General features: G+C 39.4%; 2 protein-coding genes across 7 annotated transcripts; one reads left to right on the plus strand and one right to left on the minus strand.

Moving 5' to 3' along the window:
- Window positions 1–476: 476 nt before the first annotated feature.
- On the minus strand, window positions 477–4019 carry rmi1 (RMI1, RecQ mediated genome instability 1, homolog). Its single transcript, XM_084390119.1, has 2 exons — window positions 3728–4019; window positions 477–2729 (listed from the first exon to the last, which is right to left on the minus strand). The coding sequence occupies exon 2, from the start codon at window positions 2696–2698 to the stop codon at window positions 1076–1078; it is 1623 nt and encodes a 540-aa protein (XP_084246245.1). The 5' UTR covers window positions 2699–2729; window positions 3728–4019; the 3' UTR covers window positions 477–1075.
- A 44-nt stretch (window positions 4020–4063) lies between these two features.
- hnrnpk (heterogeneous nuclear ribonucleoprotein K) lies at window positions 4064–18251 on the plus strand. Of its 6 annotated transcripts, XM_084388809.1 has the most exons (17): window positions 4075–4185; window positions 5238–5347; window positions 9556–9653; window positions 9733–9789; window positions 10428–10471; window positions 11213–11285; window positions 12782–12895; window positions 12970–13098; window positions 13180–13496; window positions 14033–14086; window positions 14214–14256; window positions 14874–14886; window positions 15573–15614; window positions 16051–16086; window positions 16921–16982; window positions 17058–17227; window positions 17307–18251. In XM_084388809.1, exons 2-17 carry the CDS (start codon window positions 5290–5292, stop codon window positions 17335–17337), a joined length of 1341 nt encoding a protein of 446 aa, XP_084244935.1. In that variant the 5' UTR covers window positions 4075–4185; window positions 5238–5289; the 3' UTR covers window positions 17338–18251. The 6 variants fall into 6 exon arrangements, with proteins under 6 accessions (XP_084244933.1, XP_084244935.1, XP_084244936.1 ...); XM_084388807.1 differs by lacking the exons at window positions 14874–14886; window positions 15573–15614 and adding an exon at window positions 13594–13686 and having other exon boundaries at window positions 4064–4185; window positions 14214–14260; XM_084388808.1 differs by lacking the exons at window positions 14874–14886; window positions 15573–15614 and adding an exon at window positions 13594–13686 and having other exon boundaries at window positions 4124–4181; window positions 14214–14260.
- Window positions 18252–18408: the final 157 nt, after the last annotated feature.

Genomic DNA, 18408 nt, shown 5'->3' on the forward strand with positions numbered 1-18408 from the left:
TTAAATCGAAGTTAAAAACCTGTATTTTCTCCCAGGCATATAAACTGTTCCTAGAGTTTTTGAGGCCTCATCATGGATTGGTGTTTTGATGTACTCCTTTTTTCTCATTGCATTGCAGTCTTTATTGGTCATATTTACTTTTTATGGTCATTTTAGTTTGGTATTATACAGCAGTGGTCAACTACTGTTGTTTTTATTGTGCTTTATAAATAGATTTTGATTTGATTTGATTTGAAACCAGCCTGCTAAACCAGTTATGAACGGGCTGGGCTGGAAGACCAGCTAAACAGCTTAGGCTGGTTTTAACCGTTTTTTTTGTCTAGTTATTTTTTACTCCTGCAGGGCAGACAGGAATAAAAAAAAAAAAAAAAGAATAAAAAAAAAGCATAACTTACCCACATTTGCAGGAATATGGTCCACATGCTTCAAATGTTCCTTGCAAAGAGAAGACGCTTATGTGAACGTGCACACAGACGACGAGAGTTCTAAATTGCATGAGAAGGAAAGATTTCCGGGTAGGTAGTAGAAACATTTAATACCATGTATAAATACAAAAATAAAACCAACCAAAATAAAATAGAAAATACAATAGATTAAACTTACATAAGACGTTATACATTTACATAAAATAAAAAATCTAAAACATCTTCTGGAAGGATCTTATTTAAAAAGTTGGAAAGATTTCCTGAGTTACACCTGCACCCTGTTACTTAATATAGCGATACCTCAAATCATCTGGTTTATTGGGGAATAGTATAAGAAACACGTTAAAACCTCTCAGAACACCGTAGAAAGCACATAGCAGAAAACAAACAAAAGTGATGTTGAAAATGCTTTATTATTTTTTAATTTGATAAAATCACAGAAGACATTAAAATGTAAAACCCACAACAATCGAACAAAACAGAAGTATTTACGAAAAAAGAATACAATGAATTCTGGAATGTAAAGTGGTACACATTTAAGCCATTTTCTTGAGACTGAGTGAACCAAACCAATTTATTCCACTCAAATCTCGTTGAAACCACAGACTGAATCACTACAAACACTGTCAGGTTATGAAAATAAGTAGCGCTTACTTCCTCCTCTCTTTCACTCTTTTCTGTAGTTCGGAGCATTCTCTGTCCGAGATCGGACTGGCACTCAACAGGACTCCTCTTCCCGTCGGATTCACCTGTACACTCATCATACAGCACATATCCACCAGCTCTCTCTGACAATGCAGGATCCCGCTGTCGGTCTCGCTGCGTCTCGCCGGGTCTTTCCGCAGTTCTCGGAACTCTGTTCCCAAGAAGCCAGTGAGATTGGTCAGCATGGCGTCAGACAGATCCACGTCCAAGTACCCGGTTCCATCTGATATGGTGGCTCCCAGTTTCCACGCACCGCCACTGACGCGCAAATTTCCCAGCAGTGTGACAATGAAAGCTTGTAGTCGGAAAACCTGAACACTGACGGGCGGCCAACTGCTTGCCTGTAGTGTGCAGAGGTACACGGGAACTGGAGCGTCTCGTTCGCAACCAGAAGATCCACCTGTGTATGTAGAGGAACTTGCACCAAATGTATCCAGAGCTTCTGGATGTAAGGGTAAGGGTCTGCTTTGGTGAGGAGTTCTGGAGCGAAAACTCAAAGGGTTAAGTTCTTTCGTTTTGGGATGGGTTGGTGTCTTTGAGTCGGGCTGCTTGATTTCAGAGTGTTCCCGAGTACTTGGCAAGACTTCTATCGAATCTATCGGGCTCATCACACTGTCCAGCTCCTCTAACGGGATGTCATCAAAGTCCTCAGGAATGTAGTCCATCATATCATCAGCGGCGTTTTGCGGAACATCGTCAAAATTGTCTGGAATACTTCTGAAGTCATCATCTGGGATTTCATCCATGTTATCCCAGTTGTCCTCCCTGGATATGGGCGTCGCTTGCGGACGGGGTTGCGAGTGAAGGTGAGGCGGTCTGAACGAAGCCTCTGAAGTCACGCTGTCATAACCACTGTCGGCTACCTGATGATCTACCACGGCCAGAAGCTCCCGGTCATCTGGTTCCTCGCCTTGTGGATGGTTCTCCTCAGGCAAACCAAGTGTCCCACAAAGCACTCTGCCTTGAGAGTACATCTCCAAAAGCTGTTCCACCTCCCCACCCAACACCTTCACGTTCTCAGCTTTCAAGAGCAACACCCCTAGACGTACGACGATCGGCCCGACTAGCTGTAGCTTCGTGCCGGGAGCCAGGTTTGTACTCAGAGCCGGGATGGGCCGGTATTCCATACCCTCCAGACTTTGCACTCCATCCGTGAGCTGCAACATCAACACACGCGTGGGCTTGGCCTCCCACGGCCTCTGCGTTTCCTGCGTAACAGCCGAGACTTGATCGTTGGAGCGGTCGGTGCCCCGAATACGCTGTAGTTGAGTGTAGGCGGGCTGGCTGATGTCTAGTAGAGAGTCCATCTGAACACAGTAACAGCCGTCCAGTTCTGTCTTCAGCACCTCCGAAATCCTTTCGGGAAGAACCGGGTGGGCCAGATCCCGCAGGTCAGTCAGCAGCCATTGCTCCAAGACACGCTGATTCAGCTGCGACTGAGGCACGGATTCTCTATCCGCCTCCTCCTTTATCCAGTTCACACAAGCGTCCAGCCAGGCATGAGGGACTTGGACGTGGCATTCGGAGCGCAGCCATGCCTGGGTAACCTGGACTTCACCCACTGACATCCTCTCACTGTCCCAAACACTACAGCTTTACCTTTTAAACATGGAAAGAGGCAAATGTGTAGTAAAGATTTAGACTAAATTAACGCATTTATTAAAACATTTTAATTCTAAGGCTTCCACATCCAATTATGATTAGATAATACATTTCATCTTAAAAATGTCATTGTATGATTAAAAAAAAAAAACATTAAAATAATGATGTATAGTTCCAAAGGTTTGAAAACATTTTAAAAGAAGTCTATTATGCTCAAAGCCTGCATTTATTTAATAACATGTATATATAAAAAAAAACCAGTAATATTGTGAAATATTATTACAATGTAAATGAATGGTTTTCTATTTGAGTATACTTTAAAATATAATTTATTTCTGTGATGCAAAGCTAAATTTTCAGCATCATTACTCCAGTCTTCAGTTTCACATGATCCTTCATAAATTATTCTAATATGATGATTTATTATCAATCTTGGAAACTGTTTTGGATTCATTGATGATTAAAAAGTTAAAAAGAACAGCACTGATTCAAAATAGAAATCTTTTCTAACAATATAAATATTTACTATCACTTTTTTTTAATCAATCAAAAATCAATTGAACACATCCTTGCTGTATAAAAGTATACATTTCTTTAAAAAAAGAAAAAGAAAAATAGTGACCCCAAACGTTTGAAACTTTTTTATGTGGTTACAAAAGATTTCTATTTGAAATAAATGCCGATTTTTTTAAAACCTTTTTATTCATCAAAGAATCCTAAAAAAAAAGTATCACAGGTTACAAAAAAAAAGCAGCACAATTGCTTCCAACATTGATAATAAATCATCATATTAGAATGATTTCTAAAGGACCATGCGACAGCGAAGAATTGAGTAATGATGCTGAAAATTCAGCTTTGATGTGTGTGCTGAATTATGATTATTTTTAAATACTTTTTCGAAATAAAACCCACATAATTTGCAACTTACTAAACCGTATAACACTACACTATACTATGTACAACATTTTTATGTTTAGTTAAAGTAGATACCTTACCAGAAAATGAGTAATTCCTGTGCAGGCTGCATGGTGTCTACTGTGAGAGCGCCACTTTGCTCTGATAAATGTGTTGCGATCATAACCTATAACGTCTTTGCCTATACTACGGATCTTCTTGTGACTCCCTTACAGCGACTAAGTTACGTTTTGACATTTCATAAAGTACTAAGAAATACCACAATTAGACTTATATCATTTCAAAACACAACTGTACTTTCTACGACTTACTAGTCGTGCTAATCATGAAAGCGCGGTCATAGATGATTGGCGTTTCAGTTGACCAATGACTGTCCGTGACGCTGCTGGAGTTTCGGTTATGCTGGTGTTTGGACCAATCAGAGCGCGTTTATTTTGTGGAGGGAGGTGCTTTCATTGGTCCACGCTACATCGCCGTAGAAAGATAGATTTAGTGCGTCATTGTTTTTACGAAGGGGGAGTAAGACAGGAACAGGTCGGTAGGTACATTTCCTGATACAAAAATAATTGTATTATCGGTTTTACACAGTAAACCAATATATAATAGTGTTAAACAGGTTCACAGTTCTAAATTATCGATGTACGTTTTCGTGCACACGGGTTATTGTCGCAGTTTGCATTATTTTTTTCTTGCTAGATAACTAGCCTCTTCTGTGTTAGCTAAAGGAAGCTAGCAGTCCTAATAAGCTATTTCCTGCACTGTAATTTCCACAGTTTGGCATGCGTTGAAGAAAGTGTTGGCGTTGTATTTATTTATTTTATTCTTTTTTTCAGCAGGATACGCAGTATCTACGAGTACTGCTAGTGAAAAAATACTTGATGGTAACGTTAGTTAGCTAAGTTAGCTCGTTAGCTCCTTGAAACTATCTATTGTTAATTAGCTTGGTAGGCAGCTGATTCCGTACAAGAAGATGGCGGCTAATCAATTCTTTTAACAGTAATCCTGTGTTTCAAAGCACTGTAAGTTAAGTTGCATGTCTAGACAACATCGTTAGGAATCATTTGGCGAATAGTTCGTTAGCAACACAGGCGCGTTCTGCCGTTCATAAGCCCTTGTGTTGCGCACAATGCTGTCTAGGTAGGCAGCCTAATACTTTTTGAGACACAACCCAGTTGTAGGTTTGTTTTTAATGTTCTTAATAGTTTCTTGTTCATTTTAGGTATATTGCAGTACATCATTTGTCAGTTTTTTTTCAATACTGGAGAATAGTTGCTATAACATTTAGTTTCAGTTCTCCTTTCAAATTAACTAACACACACACATACATACACACACACATATATATATATATATATATATATATATATATATATATACATATACATACACACACAATTTTTTTCTTTATAATTTCACTTAAAATAATGTGTTTTTCGCTAACCATGCTCCATTGACAAAGAGAAGTGTTCATTCTGATGAGATCATTCATTGAATGGTTATAAAAAGTAGTTTAGAGTTTAAGAGCTGGGACTAGCATCCTATTAGGTCATATGACATTTTCTTTCATGTACTATTTGTATTTTTCCTTAGGCATCCGCTAGAAAAGAGAGAGCTGTTCATCTCCGCTTGTTGTAGATAGATAATGGAGCCAGAAAACGACCCGCAGGAAGAGGACACTTACAGCAACAATGAGAGTAACGGTAAGACCCAGCGATTATTATTATTTTTGTATATATATATATATATATGTATATATATATATATATATATATATATATATTTTTTTTTTTTAAAGCAGCGTAAAATTAAAATGGAACCAATATTTTGAATTTTGTTATTGTGCACTCTTTTTTTCAAAGAAAAAAAAGCTTTTTCTTGTGCAGTATCTGGTTTAACCTTTTAAAGTCAGACACAGGGCATCCCTGACCAATTTGCTGCCCAAGGCAAGATTTTACCTGGTGCCCATTGCATCGCAACCGATTCCACCACTGATCATTGTGTTCATATTATCACTCTAGAACCTCACATTTCTGGATAAATTGAGGATCACTTTTTATTTATTTAATTTTTTATAGGGATTCTGAATAGACAACTAAACAAAATAACATGTAATTTACTAAAGATTCTGAAAAAAGTTTATTGCTACAGTCTTATTTAAGTCTATATATATATGTGTGTGTGTGTGTGTAAAATATCAATTTTCAATATATTGAATGAATGAATCAATGCCTAAAGCCCTATTCGGATGGTAATTGTTTCTGATACGGTAATAGTCAGAAAAATCCAATTTCTGTAATGGAGTAGTTTATTTGACCTTAAGACAAAATATATTTTAAAAAATCAGCCATTTATAAATGCTTGAACGTTTAAAGTGACAGACGAACACGCGCTTAGAATAAACAGAATGATATCGTCCACTGGTGTGGACGCTAATATAGTTATCTTTATAGTTATCGTTCTTGGTGTGAACGGGCCTTAAGTGTCCATCTTGAAATATTGCTGACAGCATAACATATATCTTTGTTTACTTTATAAAAATCAGTAAAAATTTCACAGCAAAAAGACACGACCTGAAGTGGGACATTTTTACTATTGTACTAAAAGACCTTTTACTTGCTTAAAAAAAAGTCTGTCGATGAGACAACAGAAGGCATGTAGTACTGTACAACAGGTCTTCAGGACATTTTTTTTTATCATGTTGACAATTTAGAGGCCTTTAGAAGAATTTGATAGCAAACATCATTCAGTAGGCTAAAGTCGACATGGAATAAGTTCACCCTATCTGTTTTCTAAATGCATATTATATGTTCTAAATGCTTATTACAGGGGTGCAAACAGCGCGCTTTTCGGCGCCTCCCGCTTTTTTCACGTCAGTTTGGGTGACTTGTGTGAATCATGCAGATCCGAAGAGTTTTTTTTTAAGGAGGGGGGGGTGGTTTAAGAGGGTCTGATTATAATTTAACCAACAGTAATTCTGGATTGCGTCCACCAACAAGTAAATAGGAAATAAGCGAATCAGAACACTGCGCGCCAAACCAGCAGTATGTGCGCAAGCGTGAACCACTAGTGTTTCTGTCTCACTGAATCACATCTACCACTGCATCACATTTCTCTCTGCGTGGCGTGGAGTGTCCGTTTTTATGTCGGCTCTCATGTTAACTGGTTAGAGCTTGTGTTAGAGCACAATGCCTGCGTGACACACACACTTCTCGAGCCGCGCCGAAACCGCGTGCTAGAAATAGAACTGCAACCGACGCCTATTTTTCACGCGACACGCAAGAGTGTTGGAAGTTTTCAGACAAAATAGAAGGCGCAAATACATATTAATAAATTACATTTTGATGCTTGAAAGTCTCTCGGTTTTGACAAATGCATATATAATTGTAATTTAAAAAATAGGCCTAATTATTGATTTTCAAATATTGCCCCTGTCAATTAGGCCTACAGAACGAAATATTCTGTAGCCTATTTTGCCATCAATACTGCCGACGTTGTCTTTGCTGTATCAGGCTATATATATTATGTTTAACATAGATGGTCTGTCGGCGCACAGAGCCACTCAGTCACAGACAGCACGTGAAGTTCGTGAACACCGAATTCCCTTTTCTTTCTTATCTATTTGTGTTTGAACAGACATGTGCACGAAAAAATAAGCCAGTGTCCGTCTCAACGAGTTTCCCCGTAAACGCAGTCAAAATAAAACGGATGCGTGCAGTGGCGTAGGTTTGATTTTGAAATTGGTGGGGACGGGGACATCAATATATAAATATATTTTAAGTTTTGATCGAAATTATTGCTAGGCATATATCAGTGTCACTGCCACTGGATATTGTTAGGGACACGTCCTAGCGTCCCTACTAAATTCTACGCCCCTGGATGCGTGTCATTACCGGTATTAGATACGTGCATTCGTCTTAAAGGGACAGCACCCAATATACCTGCAGCTGTTTGTGTCACCAAAGTTAATCAAACAAAAAGAGAAAGAGAAAAACCACGTTTTGTCAAAAGTTAATACTTAATACAGTTAATTTACCTGAAAAACATAAAGTACTGCTTTATTTCTCGTGTATTTGTTTTATTGTATTTATATTTGTATTTTGTTTATTAGTTTCTATGCAGATGCACTAGACCTACCCTATACAATTACCCCAATCATCCTAGAATTATTCATTCTTTACAAAAAGAGCTATTCAAATCATCAGGTGAAATTGTTTTCAGGAAGTAGCAGTAAAGCAAGAAGAAGTGCAAGATAGTTTTTCTAAATTTCATTTGACTCTATGTGCCTATAGGGGTGGGTTGGGGATGGTGGCAATGTAGTATCTGGATATTTGCCGCGGGACCAGGGCTTCGATTACCTCTCTCTTTTTTGACCATACATGTGTTTGCACCCCTGTTATTATAAACGGTTCATCCATGTATAGGTTTAATTTTTAAAACATTGTTTTGATCTCGTAAATTAATCAAAGTGTCTTAACTGGATCAAATGCCAAATTCTCCAGTCATTTAGTCCACTTAAACCTGCAAATTCGCGTTCATCTGCCTTTACCATAGGTCTTTAACCCTGCTCCTGGAGGCCCACTGTCCTGTAGAGTTTCGCTCCAACCCTAATCAAACACCTGAACCAGGCTCAACCAGCTAATCAAGGTCTTCAGGGTTGCTTGAAAATCACAAGCTGAAGCAGGTTGAATATAAACTTTGCAGGGCAGTGGGCCTTTAGGAGCAGGGTTGAAGACCTCTGGCCTGCACTATTAGGGGCTTTCGCAACGGAGGAACCTTTTCAATGTTCCTAGAACTAATGGCGGAAATACTCGCTTTTTGGCGTGTTCGCACCGCAGGAACTGGGAGCGATTTTAGTTCTAGGAACTCCTTCTGGGGGAACTAAATTAGCTCCTACTTCAGAGTAGGGTCTAACCCAGCACAATAAGAACTACCAGTGACGTAAGTGTACGCCGATGGGCCGAACGCATGCGCAACACCAGCACCCACCATTTAACAAAAACAAAATGTGTACACAGTTTATAGCCTATTTATTTACTCCACGAACGAACTCTACTAACAAGAAAAACAGTGATAGATGGACCTCTATACCTTTTGGCTAAGGAGAAAATCCAATGCAACTTTGCGGAGACCAAGCGAAACATGATTATGTATTTCTGCACCATTGGGCATCAACCACATGGTAGAGATGCGCGGTTGGCGTTTACAATCGGGCGGATGACGTGACGAAAAAATATATTTTTATTAAATTCGGGCGGGTGGCGGTTGAACCAATCAAATGATTGTTAGGCCTGCTGGTATAAAATGAATTGCACTGTCTGCCTGAAAAAGACGCACTCTCTTCCCATGCAGTCAAAATGAACGGGAGTCTTCAGAACAGGCTCGTCCTAGTCGTCACCCTGACATGACAGTGCGTAGAGTTAATTAGCCTATAATGTGAATGACTTATTTTATTCGAGCTTTCTTTCTTTTTGCAAAGAAATACTAGCGGTGGAAACACGGCTTAAGTTCCTAGAACTACCCGGTTTCGAAAGCCCTTATTGAGTGCCAAGCCCACATCTCAAGATCCAATTAACAACCAATGCGCATACCCTACATTCCCCCAACCAACATTTTTCTTTTTTGATAATGTTACACTCTAATGCAGTGTTTCTTAATCCTGTTCCTGGAGGCACACCAACACTACACATTATCAAACACACCTGATTCAACCCATCAGCTCAATAGCAGAGATTCCAAGACCAGAAATATATGGGTCAGATAAGAGGGACATCCAAAATGTGCAGTGTTGGTGTGCCTTCAGGAACAGGGTTGGGAAACACTGCTCTAATATATGTCAACATACAGAAGAAAAGATCTGTTGCTAGTTCCTTTTATGTGATAAATGTACGTGTTGCGAATGCCATTTCAGGTAAGCGTTCTGCTGAGGATACCGAGGAGGACATGCCCCATAAGCGATCACGAAACTCTGACGACATGGTGGAGCTCAGAATTCTGCTACAGAGCAAAGTAAGTCCCTGAGTTTCCCGTCACTTCTGAGTTTCGTTTCTTCTCTTGTACCTCAATGCTGATTGGATCTTCCCTGCAGAATGCCGGAGCGGTGATCGGAAAGGGTGGGAAGAATATTAAAGCTCTGCGCACCGATGTGAGTACTCGTTTGTTTAGTTTGCACATTCTCACTCTTTCCACACACACACACACACACACACAAACTGTGGTAGATGGAGCTCAGATGTCTGTAGAACTGGGTTTTAATATGCTAATGCTAGTATGTATAAAAAGCAACAACACTTTAAACTCATCATCCAAGAAAAAAAAAGATAGATTTTGTGGAACCAAGGCAGTTTGTGTTACAGAAACAGTGCTGTGTTATAAACACCCCACATTCTACTGTACTCTTTAGTTAATTGAAGAGTATATCTTTGATACTGGCTAAAATAGTATTTGGCCTAGTACATATTCTCATAATCTGTTCCTCTCCTGTTCTCCATTCTCCTCCAACATTATGAGAATTGAAAGTCACACTGAAAGTGTTTCCAATTAAAAAATGTATTCCTCTTCCACTCCCTCTCCCCTTTTCCTTGTTTTTTGTTTTTATTTTTCTGTTCATTTTTGGCCAATTCCCATATTCCGGATCGACTCGTACCGCCCACCTGCGTTGCCGCCTGACCTCCTGACTCCCTGGTTGGCCACACCCATAATCGCGCCCTTCCTATTGGGCGGCTTACTTGATTGACATCCGTGTGCTTGATTGCTCTGGGTACTTGGCCCCGCCCCCTGCAGTACAATGCCACTGTGTCAGTCCCAGACAGCAGTGGGCCCGAGCGGTACGTGCCACTCAGATACTCCAACCTCCAAGTCATATCAGCTCTGTTACTGCCAATATCAGAACTGTTTTAACATCCTTAATGTACAAACTGCTCCCTTTCTGCCATGAAACATGAGTATGATGCTGCCATGACGATCAATATGAATTTAAAATGCTGTTGTGCTATGTTCAAATGCCTTTTCTGTCATGTAAGGAAGCCCTTTCCCACCCTGTTTCCCTCTCCGACTGGGAAATGTCCTTCTTCCACAGTTTATTTTAAAGGTTTCTTGCTAAAACAAGGCTGAATTTAGTTATTTATGGTGAAGGGGCAGTGCAAAATATATTTCCCCCTTTTGTCTGTTGCATTGTTGTACTGTGGCATTTGACTTTGACACCCCCCCCCCCCCCCCCTTATCTATCTGCTATTTCTCTCTCTCCCTTCTCTACTGGATTTTTTGGGACCTGCTTCATTCATTCTCTCTGCACTTTTTCACCCCTCTATCCTTTTCATATCTGACCTTCCCTGTATCTTCACGTTTCAGCAACGGGAAGGAGCTTCAGTTTGTTTTTCTTTGTTTTCCTGTGTTCTCCACTCCCCTTTGACAAAGGAGTGCATGACTCTATGACTCTCTTTGGGGTCTGTTCCCCCTCACATTTAAATGTGCTAAAAAAAGAACTGACCGTTTTCCTCAGGCTGTTTGTGTCTCTAATATACGCTCTCTTCTCTCTTCTCGTGGAATGCAATTCATTACATTAACAGAATCCTAAGCGTCAGTGCTGATATTCCCACGGTAGCTGAGATATTGCTGAAGATCATACCTACTCTAGAAGAGGTGAGTGTTTTTTTCGGGTTTTTCTTTTTCTTTTCACAATTCATATGAGATGGGAGTAGGGGTGATTTATACACATTTATTTTTGAGCCCTGCATGTGCCCCAGACTGTGATGTACTAGCAGCCAAAAGAAAAAAGAAAAAAAATAGCACAGAAGCCTGAATGACTTGTCATAAGCTTTCATCATTACTGATCTCATGTGTGACTTGATTTTCTTCCTATTATTGGATGTGCAATTTTTAGATAAAGGTTCATGTTACATATTTTGGTTGCATTTGTAAGTTAATACAAATGCAACTGGTTGTGTAAAATAGGCATGTAATATCATAATATAAATATATCAATCGATATACCCCCGAATCATAATCGTTTCACAGAATTTGAGGTATCAGCAAATATCGTACCGCTGGCTATGAGAATCAATATAATATCATATCGTGATGAACTGTCAGATTTACACCCATATATACATGTTTTGTTTTTTTTACCAAAGTATATTAACAAATATTGTCGTTTATATCAGCCACCACTGGATGAGAAAATATAGATTTCTCGATTTTAATCGATTCTCATTTTTACGAACCGATCTCGATTCTTAAATCCCAAGAATCGATTAGTCATCCTGTTTTCAGTTTCAGATGAATGAACGGAACATTGTAGTGCATCCCATCCAATAAATCGCAGTAATCTTTGTGCTTTGTTGCTATTGATATGAAACAAAGTCTCAGATTTCAAATTACGTCCAGTTTCTTACGAAACTCAAAAACATAAATACAGTTCTTGCGCTGTGGTGTGAGATCGCTCTGGCGCAGCTCAGCTCAAGAGAAGCAGCAGTGCTACCGCCTTAATAAACATGAATGAGGATCTGATAGTGTGTTAAAAGATAGAGTACAACCCGTATCATGTTACATGTAATCGCTTAATCAGTGTTTCAACCGTGGAAAGACGTCAGTAAAACAGCTTGTGAACAATGTCATGTAATGTCACATTTACCTCAGAAAAACCATATCCAGTGATCATAAACTCGTTCGTCAATTAGAAAAATTACTCTACAGAGGAGCATTTTGCTAAATATGCACCATATTACCTATTCATTATAATTTAATGTTCTACAATATTTAATGCATGTTTTGCATAAATCTGGCAAGTTTTTATGACAGCCACCATTTAAATGTTTATTTTTCATATAACTTTATTATTATAAAAATAAATAAGTGTAATTTAAGTGTTTGTATACAAATCAGTTAATTTTTACCTTCAATATTATAGTAGGCTAATGAAGCCTATAGGCTACAACTGACTCCCATAGTTTACAGCATTAGTTAAGAGATTTGTTTTCCTTGAGAAAATTTGCCATGTATTGTACCTGATATCCAAAATAATCAATATTGAATCGAATCGAATTGTGAAATTTGTGTCAATACCCAGCCCTAATTCACTGATATACTGTTACTGTATACTTAAATGGCACCTCTGATTCTCTGATTGGTTGGAGCAGTATCAACATCATAAGGGGGTGGACTTTGACTGTGAGCTGAGGCTGCTCATCCATCAGAGTCTAGCTGGAAGCATCATCGGCGTGAAGGGTGCCAAGATCAAGGAACTTCGTGAAGTAAGACACTAAGATGAGAATTTTAACTCTAAAATCTGAATTTTAAAGCGCTGATCAAAAAACTTCTGTTTTAGAGCACCCAGACCACCATCAAGCTCTTTCAGGAGTGCTGTCCTCAGTCCACTGACCGTGTGGTGCTAGTGGGGGGCAAAGCAGAGCGGGTGGTGCAGTGCATTAGGACCATGCTGGAGCTCATTGTGGAGGTCAGATTGACACATCATTTGACAGTGCTGTTTGTCACGGTGTTGTTAGACATGTTTCTCATTACCTCTCTCTCTCTCCAGGCTCCCATTAAAGGTAGAGCTCAGCAGTATGACCCTAACTTTTACGATGAGACCTACGACTATGGTGGCTTCAGTACGATGTATGAAGAGCGGGGCCGTCGGCCAATGGGAGGCTTCTCTTCTCGGGGCCGTGGCAGCGGAGGAGGCTTTGATCGAATGCCCCCCAGTGGAGGTCGTGGTGGCCACCACATGCAGAACAGGAGAGACTATGATGACATGAGTCCACGCAGGGGCCCCCCTCCACCCCAAAGAGGGGGAAGAGGAGGGGGTCGTCCCCCACGAAACATGCCCATGGGACCCCCACACCACAGGAGAGGGTGAGTCACTGCAATCGATCTATATATTTATTCCGTTGAAATGTAAAGACTGGAATACACTACATGCCTTTTGCCTTGATTTTCCCCTTATTTGCAGTCTGGACAAGTCAACGCTAGTTGCTGAAAGTCAGAGCCAGTCTGCAGATTTTGGGCAGTCGGCGTTGACAGACTTCACAGAAAAACGCGTAGTGTATGCTGCGCACAGAGTGTCATAGGATATCACACATCTTTGATATTTTGAGCCGATTATAGAACATTCGTGTTATGTTCGGAACGACTAGTTCAAAGTTTTAACAACTTTGACGTGAAAGTCTGTTAGTTTGTAATCCTCAGTTGTTTTGTGTGATGTCCAGTTTTTCAATAACTGTAAATGTATAGTTGTGTAGTGTATTCCAGCTTTAACATAAATAGGGTCTAAAAGAACGTTAGAATGTTTGTTTGGTTTTTGCCTAGAGTTTTAATTTTGGTTTATCGTCAAGTATTGATTTATCTTCTTGCTGGATAAGTGTTTGAATGCTGTGTTTCTAACTTTACAGCGATGACCAGTACTCCTACAGTTCCCAGCGTGGCCACATGGAAGAAAGACGGCAGTAAGTTCTTCAGTTGGATCAGTGCTGTTCAAGATTTCCCTCGTTATCAGCTATAATGCTTTCTTGTGTTGTGTAGCAGTTAATCATTGTATGCCATATTTGTCGATTTTCTCTTTTTTTTCTCCAGTGGAGAAAGACGAGGACGCAGTGATCGTTATGGAGGCAGCATGGTCAGTCTTTTTGCAATTTATTATTTAGTTCAGTTTCAAGAAATGACTCAATCTACATTTTAAAAACCACAGGCCATGCCAATTAGTCACAATGAAATATGGCCAATTCTCACCCCCCACCCCCTTCCCCTTTAAAAAAAATGATTATATTATTATTACTAAAAGTAAATTAAAATATGTACACATCATTTTAATTAGAAAAAATTGCCATGCCCATTAACATTAACATGCCCACCTGCTTGCTGCCACATCTCTTCAATAAGTTTGTCAAATGGACAGATGAGATGAGAATTTTTCGGTCAGACTTAGTAAACTAACAATTAGTAAACTACACTGATCCAATAAATTCCAGATTGACAAAATCAAATACTGCCCTAGACTACTTTTGTCTTTTGAGACGCCAAAATACATAAACATATCTTATGTACATCACACATTTCTGTTTCATGCTGACTTTAATTTTCCTTAACAATAGCATCTTATAGCAGCTGTTACCTGGTGACAGATGATGTTTGAGTAGCTAGGTGCCTTGGAAATAGTTTTTTTAAACTAGTTAATTAACAAGTCATTGGGTTTTTGATTCTCACCCTTCTGTTCTGGTCTCTCTTGCTTTACAGAATGATGGATATGGTAAGTTTTTCTTTAAATATTTCTTTGCATTTGAAATGTATATATATATATTTTTTCTTGAGGAACATTGTTCACCCTTTGTCACCTTTCAGTCTCACCAAAGTCTTTGAAATGTTTTATAAACTATCTGACTAACTTATTCTGGCTGAGTACTGCACACTTAGACAGATATCTGACTGTGTGAAGCAACTAACCACAATTGTACATGTTGCATGCTGTTTAGGGGTGGGTTTATCTAAAATAGTTATTCAAAAATAAGGGGACTTCACTTGATGGGGGAAAATTATATTTCAATGCTTTTCCTTTCTCTCACCCAAAAAAAAAAAAAAAAGCATTCTCTTACTAAAGTATGATGCTAGTTTTTCCGTTGAGAAACTTGAATTCCCCTTTGAAACTCTGCATTCACTGAAATATATATTTTTCTCCCACGACATATTTCCATCACAAAAGTTTTGCGAGTGAACGCAAGTTCTATTTTTTTAATGTATGTAAAAATGTCTAATTAAATATAATGATTCAATATAAAATGAAATAACAAAACCAAACATAAAATTTTCACTGTGTGTTCAATATTTAAGCTCACTGTTTGGTTAAGAATAAACCACCAGCTTATCTACCATAATTTTGCTGCATATAGTTACTGTAGGCTTCTACAGTTTTAAACATGGATAAATGGTTATCAACAGGGTCGCTGAAAAGGACAAACGCAGAAGTTTCTCCGTCTACAAGTAAGGATAAATCTGCAGCAACGCCTGACATCAAAAATACAAAAAATATAGCTGAACCTAGCGCTAGTCTTCACGTGTGTGAGAGCGGAGAACAGGCAGGAATTAAGATTTACATTATTTAGCTTATTTTAGTTTTACTTTACACATTATTTTACCGGAATAGGCTTCAAGTCAAGCCTGATCTCCGTTTGAAACATTTTTCTCTTTAGCCCGACATACAGTGCAGTACATTTTTGCAGTGCTGAGCAGTGTTTAATTTCTGGAACGCAATGGCCAATCAGAGGTGTTTAAGTTAGTCAGAATCCACTAACCGTTCAAAACACAACAAGGTTTTTCATTTCCGTCTAAATTCCTGCCGTGAGTTGGGAAAGGCTGGGAACCACTGCTGTGCATTAAAGATTATTTACTCTTTCTTTTTTTGTTTCTCTCAAATCAGACAATAATTCATCTTGGGATTCCTCCTATCAGTCTGGTAAGTACGGCACCCTGTTATAATAAGACGGACACACCAAACCCATGGCAAACAACTAGCGCTGATGAAAGCCGACTGGCGTCAGGGCAAAAAAGTTGCGCTTGAACACTGCACAGAATACGCCCCTGCGTGAGAGCACACGACTCTCTCATACCAGCTTCTGGAAGTAGTCTATTCGAAAAAGGGAAACTGGAAGAGCCAGAACTGTGGAAATACAAAGCAAGCAGCAATTTACCAGTTTACACCAGTATCACTCACTACAGACATGTTGTTGTTATTATTAAAATAATCCACTGTTCAAATGAGATAGAATGGCAAGTGTCTGGAGAGTTCCCTCTTTACTCCGTCGTTTGTTTGCTTTTGTCAGTTCCATTTATTTATTTATTTTTCTTGTTTGCTAATTTGCTAAGCTGAACAGCCAATCAGAGTGATCGCTCTCACCTACAAGCTCTGCCGCTGATTTGACTTGCAGAATTGGGCGTTACACCACCAGCGGTGTCCGACTAGAGCAGTGGTTCTCAATTCCAGTCCTCGGGACCCCTTGCTCTGCACATTTTGTATGTCTCTATTATCTGACACACTCAGTTCAGTTCATGGAGTCTCTCCTAATGAGCTGATGATCTGGTTCAGGTGTGTTAAATAAGGGAGACATACAAAATGTGCAGAGCAGCGGGTCCCGAGGACTGGAATTGAGAACCACTGGACTAGAGCACTGAAGAAAAAACTTGGCCAACCATGGGCTTGGTGTGTCCCAGGCCATTGAGGCCTTATATACATATACACTCATTCATAAATCTCCCATTATGATACATTTCACTCTCTCCTTATGCTCAGGTGGAAGGAGTAGTTACAGTGAAGGGCCTGTGATCACCACACAAGTGACTATTCCTAAAGATGTGAGTAAATCCCTCCTGAAACGATACGATTTACACATGAAACGTGTATTTAACTCCTACTGCTGTGATTCTCAGCTGGCCGGATCGATCATCGGTAAAGGGGGTCAGAGGATCAAGCAGATTCGCCACGAGTCTGGAGCGTCTATCAAAATCGACGAGCCCCTGCAGGGTTCAGAGGACCGCATCATCACCATCACAGGAACCCAAGACCAGATCCAGAATGCTCAGTACCTGTTACAGAACAGGTATGTTACAGATGGAGTGATCACAACACAGTGGACTGAAGCGTTATGTTGCTGACTGACTGATCTCTCTGTTCTTCAGCGCTCTACACCTCTTGGGACGCCAGAACTAACCAGCCCTTCTCAGGATATCCATCCAACTGCAGCTCAAGTCCTCGTCACCGCGTGATGGCCTGACACTTCCCTGTCTGCCACCTTTGTAGGAATCCCTCATAGAGTCATACGAGCCCGAGCCCTCCGGTTGTCCTTGATTGTGGATTTTGTGGGATTGTTCTTTCTTTTGGTTGTTTTTATATTAATTTTATACGGGCCAACTATCGCTTCTCAGAAATCTTGGATGAGCAGATAGCTGCTTTTCAACAGGACGTCGTTGTTGTATTTTCCCTTTTGGAGTGAAGGTTTTATGGGTAAGGAAAATGTTCCACTATTCCAAAAGCTTGATCCAGAATGTACGCATTCACCCCCCGCAAACCCACCGCCGTGTTTTTTTTTTTGTTTGTTTTTTTTTACTCCTCTGAGTGTTCTAACTGCATTTGATAGAAAATAAAATGTAAATATCCAATGATTACTATGGACATATGAATATATCCTTTACACTCTGTTTCATTCGTGTGATGTTTTCCTCAGAAATACAGATATTTTCACCAGGTACTGAAGGCTTGCAGTACTTTTTTTTGTATGTCTTTTCTCCCGTCTGTTGCTGGGTTTTTAAAATCTAGTGTTTAAAAAAAAAAAGAAAGAAAAAAAGTACTCTACCTCTGGAATTTTTTGTAGGTCTGCCATCCTAAAAGAAGGCTCGCAATCATCGTATGTGTTTTTCTTTTTAATAAGAGAAGAAAACACAAGTGGATTTGAAGTTTTAGACTATATTTGTGTCCGAGCAGGATGGTAATTCTCACTCTCCCTTTCTTTGTTTTATTTTTCTTATCTTTATTTTTTTACTCAAATTTTCTCTGAAGTTCTTCAACCAGGCACATTTGTAGAGTTTGTCATTTGTCTGAAATAATAAAGGAATTGCCATTTTTCAGTGTGGTTTGATTATTAAACCGTGTCAATACAGTTGATGTCCAATCCCTTCTATACAATTAAAATTATCATACCTAGACAAACATTTAAAAATTAAATAAACAAATACCAACGTTTGTGTGTGTGTGTGTGCATTTTCAGAAATCTATCATGATCAT

This window comes from Rutilus rutilus (assembly GCF_951802725.1).
Source record: "Rutilus rutilus genome assembly, chromosome: 19".
Taxonomy (NCBI): Eukaryota; Metazoa; Chordata; class Actinopteri; order Cypriniformes; family Leuciscidae; genus Rutilus; species Rutilus rutilus.